Source organism: Clupea harengus, chromosome 22 (assembly GCF_900700415.2).
Source record: "Clupea harengus chromosome 22, Ch_v2.0.2, whole genome shotgun sequence".
Taxonomy (NCBI): domain Eukaryota; kingdom Metazoa; phylum Chordata; class Actinopteri; order Clupeiformes; family Clupeidae; genus Clupea; species Clupea harengus.
In genome coordinates this window covers 16970945-16980944 of record NC_045173.1, presented here as the reverse complement: position 1 = coordinate 16980944, position 10000 = coordinate 16970945, and the positions used below count along the sequence as shown (strand labels likewise).

The 10000-nt window shown below is 46.6% G+C and overlaps 1 protein-coding gene across 2 annotated transcripts in view; it reads left to right on the top strand.

The window, feature by feature from the left end:
- Positions 1 to 10000, top strand: part of gpc5c (glypican 5c) — a 139643-nt gene that overhangs the window by 107456 nt on the left and 22187 nt on the right. For both annotated transcript variants that reach the window (XM_031559789.2, XM_012835301.3), the window contains one exon: positions 1 to 19. This exon is cut by the window's left edge and continues 108 nt beyond it. In XM_031559789.2, coding sequence (XP_031415649.1) covers positions 1 to 19 — 19 coding nt within the window. The remainder of the gene's footprint in view (positions 20 to 10000) is intronic.

Sequence of the window (10000 nt, the reverse complement as noted above, 5' to 3'; positions counted from 1 at the left end):
GGATCTGGAGACGGCACAGGTAAGACACTTGGGAAATTCTCCTTTCCCCTTTTTGCCCTTTCTTTTCTCTCTCTCTTTTTCTCACTCACTCTTGCTCTGCCTTTCCCACATGCACGCAAGCACTCACACATCAAGTCTCTCATACACTCACACACATGCACGGACACATTCTCATTTGCTCACACACAGACACATACACAACACACACACACACACACTCACATTCATGCACACACATAGACACGCTCACTTGCACACGCACACACGCTAAAACACACACACACACACAGATTCACACACTGTGAATGTGGTACTGAGTTCTCTTCCATTGTAGTGACATGAGAGAAGAGTTTATTAAGTGCACCGTGCTGCGCTAACTTTGGACCCTCTCCTGGTCTGCCTCCAAGTGTGCCAAATAACATCAAAGATGCTATCTCTTTTGTGATTGGCTCAGTCATTATTCAATGCTTGCCATAGTTTGTCAGATCCGGTTAAAAAGTTTCTACATTTCTATCACAGTGGGTGTGTCAGAAATTGAATTAACAAAATGGTTAAATAGCATTGTTATCTGCCGAACTAGCGAGCTGGTAAGCTAGCCCGCATAGGATTATAAAACAGCTAACATCAATGTTAGCAAGGATTTTGGCTTAGAAAAAATGGAATACATTCTACCCAAGCAAACTCGGTTACCTTTGACAACAGAAAGAAGTACTAGCCTGGAAACTAAACAGGTTGGTTTCTTATTTGACTTAACCAAATGCCTTTATCCCTGACACAGCCTCAAGTGAGTAGAAATAGTGATGTATGGAAATGCAAAGCCATGCTGTGGTCGGTCTATTGGCTAAGCTGAGCAAAGCTGCACCGAGCGACGCCAGTCGATTGGAAAAACACATGTCCTGAAGGCACAGAGAAGATTTGACACCAATTATGAAGTCAAGGGCCAGAGCCCCGCAGCCCAAGAATATTTCTTCTCATCTGTCTCTCCCCGTCCTCCTCAATCAGGGGGTTTGTCTGACCTCCCCTTGACCTCCTGCCGTACGCTGTCTCCTCACAGAGACCCCACTCTTTCCTCTCTTTGTCTCTCTCCTTCTCTCTTTCTCTTTCTCCGTGTCACCCTTTTCACCCCCCTTCTCTCTCCTGCTAGTATTCTCTCTCTCTCTCTCTCTCTCTCTCTCTCTCTCTCTCTCCCTGTCTGCATACCCCAAAGGCCCTTTCTCTGCTACACATCACAGAGTAGGTGAGCCCCCCACACACACACACACACACCATCCTACTTCAGCCCTGCCCACACCAAAGGCTCTACTCTACCCTCCACCCAACAGTTCCACAGGGCCCGCAGCTTCAAAGTTAAAGCTTGGGAGTAACGGGCCGTGTGTGGTGGAAGCAGTGATTGCCAAGCTCCTGTCACACACACACACACACACACACACACGGCCCCGGGGCCATGGCTGTCCTCTCCCCTCTCTGCTAATGAGTGAAGAGGCAGAGGCAGGCGAGCCCTACAACCCACGGATGGAGGCAGGAGGAGAGGGGTGAGGTCATTGAGGTCGTTCAACACACCTCAAATGAGAGAAGGTTTTCTACAATAAAAAGGTCCACAATTTTAAATGAATGGCCTCCCTCTCTCTCTATTAATCTGGTTCAAACAGGTCTTTCGAATTTTATCAAAGGACACCCTGCCCTTTTAACTGCTGTGGAAATACCTCTTAATTTTCACCAAAGGACCAACTCTCTCCCCCAGTGAAAGCAATTAATGGTGTCCACTTGTGGAGGAGAATGACCCACCGTCCTTACTGAGGTGGACTCCAACACTTGCTGCTCTCTCCCTTATGCCAGAGGGTGCTCTGCTCCTGCTCACTCCTAACTGTTTCTCCCCAGGAAAGGTGGGGTCTTAGGCCGTAGGCTTAATCAGGAGTCAGTCGTGGGTCTCCGGTCCTTAAGGAGGGGAGCTAGGGGCTGAACATATGCTGCTGCATTGAGGTGGGTGCAGGGTCACACCCAGCACCACTGAGCCAATGGCTGATTAAGACAGGTGGTAATATGCCATGGGGATAAGGAGCCAGAATGCAACGGCATCAGGAGGAAAGGAAATTGGGCGTCAGTGGTTTACGCCTATAGCCAGCACTGGCCAGCTTGTTGTGTCTCTTTTTCTTCTTTCTTTTTTTCCTCTGTCTCTCTCTCTCTCTCTCTCACTCACTCTCCTCTTCTGTCTCTCTCTCTCTCTTCCTCTGTCTTTCTCTCTCTCTCTCTCTCCCTCTGCCTTTCTCTCTCTCTCTCTCTCCCTCTGCCTTTCTCTCTCTCTCTCTCTCTCCCTCTGCCTTTCTCTCTGTGTATTCCAGTGCCTCTGTGCCTTGCTGATAAGACACACAAAAAGATTATGAAGGGTGTCAAGTGCCTCTGTGGGATGCCACCCTCTCAGAGGCAGGAAACATCTGTTAATATCACACAGCAGCAGCATCGGCCACCACAACGGGGACATCAGACCCACGCCCCATGAGGAGTACTGTTAACTAACACAGTGTGCACACAGTCTTACTGGTTTTCAACTTATTGTAATGTTGGCCCTTGTCCTTGTGTTGGTCCGTCCGTTCACTTGTGATCTCATCATACTTGCTCTGATGGAGTATTTGTGTGTGTGAGTGTGTATTTGGATAGTCTCTGTATTGCGTGTGTGAGAGTTAGGGGACTGAAGGTGACAGGCAGTCCACAGGACGAATGGTTGTCCCGTGAACTTGGAGCCCCAGACTGCGGCCCGGTGCAGGCTGTGGTCGCCCACTGCTTGGTGATTGAGTAATGCAGCTGCGTCGCCAGGGCTGGGCCTGCAGATTTATAGCCTGTGCGTCACTGCTTGGGCATTTGGTCACACTTTCTATTAATGGGGGGGGGGGGGGGGGGGCACAGAGGGGAGAAAGGCCATGTACAGATCCCTACTCTGTGTGTGCGCGTGTGTGTGTGTGTGTGTGTGTGTGTTTGTGTGTGTGTGTGTGTGTGTGTGTGTGTTTGTGAGTGTGTGTGTCAGCAGCAGGCGTCTCACTGTCCTCTCATCCTTTCCCACGTGCGCCCCCGCCCCCGCGCCCAGCCCAGCCCAGCTAGGGTCTCAACCCTCTCCACTACTGCACCCAGTTTGATTTGTGACTGGTGAGAGCGTTTTGTCTGTCTAGATTTCATTGGGAGGTCGCCACCGAGCTCCCTCGGGACTGCACGCTTCTCCCTTGACCTCAGGGACTGTGTCCCCGCAGAGGCGTCGCCATGGAGACAGGCGGACGATTGATGGGGAGGGTATTTTGACAAGGCCACGAGACCTGCCTCCCAGGCACATTTTATTAAGTGCCGTGACCCCCTGACCCCTGGAACTATTAATTCATTTTCAGAGTAGGCCTAGGCAGAAGCTGGGAGGTTATGGGATGTCTCAGTCATTAGAGCGCAGCTCACTGATAACGTACGGGCACATTGTGGAAAGGTCAGAGCCCAGTCACGTATCTCACAGGCATGACATGCCACTGTTGGAGCAGATTATTTTAGAAGGATGTTGATTTTGCGCTAATTCCAAGTTAAATACATCTGGAATAGAGTTTGAGGCCATGCACTGTCCATTATTGTCCTGGATTAGTGCAAAAAAAATATGAAAAAGTTTTTTTCATATAGTGAAGGGGGCCACATTGGTAGGTGATGCACAAAACGATTAATTCAATTCACATCCTCCTTTACAGCCACAAACAGAGCCTCTTCACTGCTCGTTAGAAAAGTACGTGCCGCTAAGCAAGGGATTAGAGAGAGCTGTGGCAGACATATGGATGGGGCCGCCTCTGGTGTTTGTGTCAGTTTTGTATTCAAGACGTGTTCCTGCTGTTTCCTTAAAGTCTTAATTTGATATTTGAGGGGGGGTTGAGGTGGTGGTGGGGGTGGGTGCTTGCCTAAGATAGAATGTACAACCCCAGGGGAATTTAATGTGATGGTCTTGAGAGGAATATAATGCTTATTGTTTGTCACATGGCACAACAGGGAATGATCGTTTTTATAATATTCCAATTAAGGATCCGGTGGCAAAACAAATCTCTGTCTCTCGTCTTGTTGAGTGTAATACAGACACCCACACACACAGAGAGCACATTGACAGCTGCTAGGATTACTGCCACATGTTCTATAGACCTGTTTGCTGTATAGAGGTATTTGGTATGTTCTATAACCCTCTTCCTGTTCTTGGTCACTTAGAAGCTTTTGTGTTTATTTTTCTGCTGTTTTGTCCTCAGTTGAAAGTGCTCTGTACTTCTCACACACACGAGGTTGACTACCAGGGTGTTTCTTTTTCTCTGCTAGTGTTTTGTGCCAAGGATTCCAAGGCACGGATTTCCAAGAAACGGCAAAGAGCAAATACACCCACGGTTTCTAGCCACCGATCACTCTGAGCAGCCCTGTTGTTCTGGTGATGTACTGGCCACCAATCTTCCCTTATACCGTCTTTATGCTGCGAGCCTCTATATTTCCTTTCTTTGGACTCCCAAAGAATTTCGGAAGCCATTTTGGACAGCTCATTATAGGCCATTAATCGTCATGTTCCTTTTTTGTTTATGGCTTCATCTAATGGACTGCAAAGCCAGGAGAAGGATGGTGGCCTGTTTGTGCCCTTCTATTCTTTACTTTTCTTTTCATTTTCTCTCTGTGAAACAGTGCTTGTGGTGCTGAAGCCTCCCCATCCCCTGCATCTCTCTGACAAAACCTCCCGTTCACTGGCAACCCGGGGCCAGGAATCCGGGGCCAAGGACTCCTTCCAGGATCACCATGGGTCTAGAATACAGATGGGCCGCGTCAGGGCGTGCTTTATGGGCGTCTCTTAGCAACGCAGGCTAATGTGGCAACTGCAGAAAAGAGGCCTGTGTTTGAGAATCGGGGTGAAAGATAATGTTTTTTTTCCCCCTTCCTTTTCATCATTTGCTTTGCTTGAGTCAAGCAAAAACAAGTTGAGAATGGGAACAGGCAATTAAGGAGTACGTTTGGAACCAGTAGATTGAACACAGCCTGCAGATGAAGAGGATTCCTGAGCCGAATGAAGAATTCTCCTGGCAAGACAGCCTAGCGTCTAACATTGTCTGCCTTCCAACAGACATGAGTTTACTAAGGGCCGATTCCAAGACCAGTCCTAGTGTGGTTGTGTCCACACAGCATGCCTGAACAGACTGTTTACACAGGGCACTACAGGGTTTGGCATTTTACTTGCAGTCATCGTGGTATGTCACCTCGTTCCATTTTAATCACCTCTTGTTTACTTTAGCTTCTCTACTTCTACCCACACGGTACTGTCAGATCATGACCTTAGAGCCTGTTTTTTTTCACCGTCGCCCATAAGGACAAGCTGAGGAGAAATCTTATGCCTGGTTTCTTTTTGTTTTTCTCTATATACTCTTTTCTGTATTCTGTATGTAGTCCAGACAGGTGTGTTTGCTATTAGAGAGTGTATATCAGTGCCAGCTGGGAGCAGAGTCTCATGGGAAATGGCAAATGCCTGTTGTCATTCCCTGTCACATGTCCTCCTCTGTCTGATCGATGGCACACCATTCCTGGAAGAGCTGAGTGACACCAGCAGGGCTCTACAGCGATTTCTAGTTCTGCTAAAAGTTATTTAATAAAACCATAACATGATTCCCATTGGATGCACACTCATTTAAAGGAGCGCAATTCTAATCCAGTACACTTCTTATCAAATTCAGCAAATTGTTTCTAAAAGTCCTCTAGCTGTCCATTCTGTGTGTAGGCTGAAAGAATACTCTGGTGTTCATACACAGTCCTAGCTCTGTTATAGTAATGGGAGACGGACAGAGTGGCTCGGACCGAACCATAAGCAATCCCCCTAAAAGCAGTGCCAACACCTGCTGTTTCCAGTCATTTTCCATTCCTTCTGCAAGAAGGTTCATAAAAGGTGGATGTGATCAGCTAACTAAGACATCAGACTCGACTCTATAGAGCACCTGATGGAGTGAGCCATTCAGTTCTCCAGGAAGTGTATCGATGAAAAACATTTGCGCCTGTACAAAGCAACAACTTTTAACATGTCAGGAAACCCAGAAAAGGAAACGTCACTCTGCCAGAGGAGGCTTTGAACACCCAATTGACGCCACAGAAAAGCACCATTTCCTTGACACTTCTGTGCCTTGAATGCCTCCCTTGTGTCAGTTGTTTTGCGGTGTTGGAAAAAGGATGAGAGCAGTAAAAGCCTGTCAATATGAAAGCATGCTGAATTATCCTGACATCATTCCCTCACCCTCTCTGGAGGTTGCCGAGCACATTAGAGGCTATGAACTCGCACTTGCTGTTCAGAGGAAGCCACAGAGGAGGATGAGAAGAAAAGGAAAGTGTGAGAGAGGAGAAGAAAAGAGAGACGGGACTTCAGCTGGGTCTCCTAACGCACCATTACGTTTCTCTGTTACCTCAGTGCTCGGTGATTGCGGACACGAGCAATAAAGCAGACTTTTACAGCCTAGTTCTGAAAGTGTAGCAGACTGACGCTGCATGTGGAGATGTACTGGGGAAACAACATGAAACCCTGAGCAGCTGCAGTGATGGTCACACACAACTCACGTTTTTTTTTTTACCATACGCCAGAGGCCAGTGCCACAAGCACACACAGGGAGAATCCATTTTCACTGGCAGTCGTAAACGTGTCATTGCACTGAAATAAGACACTTACCTGCAGCAAAGACATTTGTGACCTTTGACCCCCCCAAAGGAGCACCGCCGCATACATATCTTAACCTTCAGGACCACCTGATCAAAGACCCAATTGCCAGAACAGAGACCTGCAGTGAGCCCCGGACCACAACAATATATCACAAACCAAGTCACGAATCAGATCAGATCACAGTTCTTGTTTTTCTTTTTTTTTTCTTTTGACGTGGCCTTGCACTGTTAGTTTTGTAACATGAGTCATTCAAGTGCGCGTTGGTGATAGATTTAACAAAAGGGATGCACTAAGCACCGGTGAATCACCTCTTTTCTGGTGCAGCTGCCTAACACTCCCTACCTCCAGGGTCAGGTATTTACAGGTCTTCATTCTTTCGGCTGTGCAGAGGAGCAATCTTACACATAATCACTTTGGGTGCCACAGAATCTTCAAACACCTCCCATTGCCACTCCTTTGCAAAGCTGATGTTTATGGAGGCATAGCTAGATAGTTCTTTTGATACCTTTTTTCTTTGGAACTTCTCTTTTGACTGTATGACTGCATAAAACCTTGGACTTTCTGTAAGGAGCGAGCCGCAGTAAAGCCCAGAGAGGCTACACCACTAATCATCTTCCCGCTAACTATCGACATGCTCAAAGGAGCTTAGCCACACCTGTTGAAAGACAGCACAATAATTGGACCTTACTAAAATCCATAAAATCAATGGAAAACACAGTGTCAGTCTTTGCATATCTGAGCATAGCAGCTATGTACTGCTGACGTAGTACTGTAAGACGACTGTTCATCTTACATTCATCAAGTCCTCAGCTTGAGAGCTTAAGAGAATGTTGTCTTTGTTTGTGACGAGGCCAGGTTACCGTGGAGCCCAGGCTGTTCTGTTGGTATTATCCTTGGGGGAGGCTGTGGCCTCATCACTCCTGTTTGATGCATTCCTGGGCAGGCAGGCATTGATTTGTATCGCTCGTCTCGAGCCCATCTGAATAAACTCTGCCCATCCTCTCACCGTCACGCCCACGTTCTCCGGCAGCCCCTGTCAATAATGCTAATTTAATTAGGTGCACGCTGACCAACAAAAGATTTCCTGTTCCAATTCCGCCTAGTCAAATGCTGCGTGCTGGAAGGACACTTGTAGTTGTTAAGCCACTAGAGGAGCATTGCCTTGCTTTAGCTCACTGTGATGTCTATCAGACTGAACAGTTTTCATCCTTGCGTGGGAGAAATGGATGTTTTAGAAAAAAATACTTTTCAAATTAACCTTGAGAAGAAATGGGCTGGCCTCAGGTTAAGCGAAGCAATTTAACAAATATCCAGCGCGACTCCTTCATTTAACCTTTTTTTTCCTGGTGTCTGACTGTACAGTGACACGTGTGCTTCTTCTTAGATAAAAAGAGTGGGAAACACACCTTGTGAAATGCACATTTAAGCATCCTTTGGTGATACGGGCCAATGCGAGCCAAACGAATACTGTCCATTGAATGTTTACTCACACATATCATTTTGCAATAGGCAGAAGCATTTTAACCCACATACTTGACACCTCCTGTGTTCTGGTTGACGGTGGTCTGCTCAGCTACACTGTGTCACATGGGCCAATTCAGAAGCGTCTCTCCTCTAGTTCAGTATGGCATTCAGGATTCAGGACAGGATTCAGATTCGGATTGTGTGAAAACCAGAGAGAGCAGGGCCTCTTCAAAGACTGCATCCCTTTCCCACTCTTATTAAGCATATATGCCATAACATATCCCAAACATGCCATAAAACTCACATACACAGATATATTCATATAACAAATCAAAGCACACTGATGTCAACAGGTCTCACATTCAAATTAGTTATTTTTCATCATAATGTCCTTCACTTTGGAGATGCCATTGTTCCAGGTTCTAAGTGTTCGTGGGGTTGCACCATTTACTTTGGCAGAGGAAAGTTCAAGAAAAAGAATGTCCAAAAGGGTATTCAACCAATGTTCGAATGATAAATTGTGGGGTGGCACCCAGACTTGTACGATAACCTTCTTGGCTGCTGTTAAACCGGCAAGCCAGATTTTCCTAGATCTTTCATTCATACAAGTTAGAGAGTCATCAATGAGAAGGTGTAGAGCAGGGTCTATGGAAGTTGTATACCGATCAGATAAGACAAACAATCTAGTACTCTAATCCAGAAATCATATATTTTGGGACAGTCCCATATTACATGCATGAATGTCCCTAACGTACTCTGTGGACAAAAAGTACAAAATGGATGTGGTGCTAGTCCTATTAAGTGTCTGATTCTAGGGGTAAGATATGCTCTATGGGCAATGTTCATGTGAATGAATTGATGATTAGGATTATGGGAGCTTCTACATATATTATGCCAGCTTGTTTCCCAATGTATAGTTCTCCCTCTGAGTCCCATTCATTCATTCTAAGACTCATTCATTTCTATCTCATTCTTCTCCCAAACAAATGTACTGTGTACCAACCCCTGTTTTCTTTTTTTTTTCTTTTTTTTTTCTTTTTTTTTTTTTTTTACGGGCCTGTTCTGTCTTGTTGAATCTTGTTTTGCTCTATGTTGGGATTAAAAGAATTAGGTAACAGTGTGTTGGTTGGAGCACGAGAGAACAAAACCATCCTACTTAATAAGGATCTCTCTCTCTCTCTCTCTCTCTCTCTCTCTCTCTCTCTTTTTTTAATGCGGTAATGAACCGAAAGTTGTTCTGTCTCTCCACCCCTGCTTGTCCTGCCTGCCTTATTACAGAGCCCGGCTCGGCTTTCATTAGCTGTTAAAGCACCAAGGCTCTGTAGCTCACCAGGAAGCACTCCCAGCGGACTAATGGGGCTGTCCTTCCCCGCTGTAAAAAAAAAAAAGAATATATATTAAAAGTTTAAGATGCCGCCGCGGAAGGAAGGGAAGAGTAATAAAATCATTGTAAGGTGCACTGACCTCCTAACGGCTAACATGGTTAGTGTTAATGTGCTCTTCAGAGTTGCCTTGGGATCTTGACGGCTACGGGCGGGGGACCCGGCCCAGGGCAGGGCCCGGTGCGCTGCGGAGCCGGCTGCCAACTGCAGGGTAGATTTCTGCTGAGGGAGCTTAACAGGCACCCAAAAACAACTCAGAGACCACGCCACCGCCATGAGGTGGACATCTGGAGGGATTGTGTGGCCAGTGCGGAACTGCTGACGTCTCCTTGTTTTTTGGTTCACCAGTCACTACTCGCCTCGGCGAGTGTGTGGTGTGTGTGCGTGTGTGTGTTTTTGTGTGTGTGTGTGTGTGTGTGTGTGTGTGTGTGTGTGTGTGTGTGTGTGTGTGTGTAGACCTGTAGACCTGATGGTGAATAAC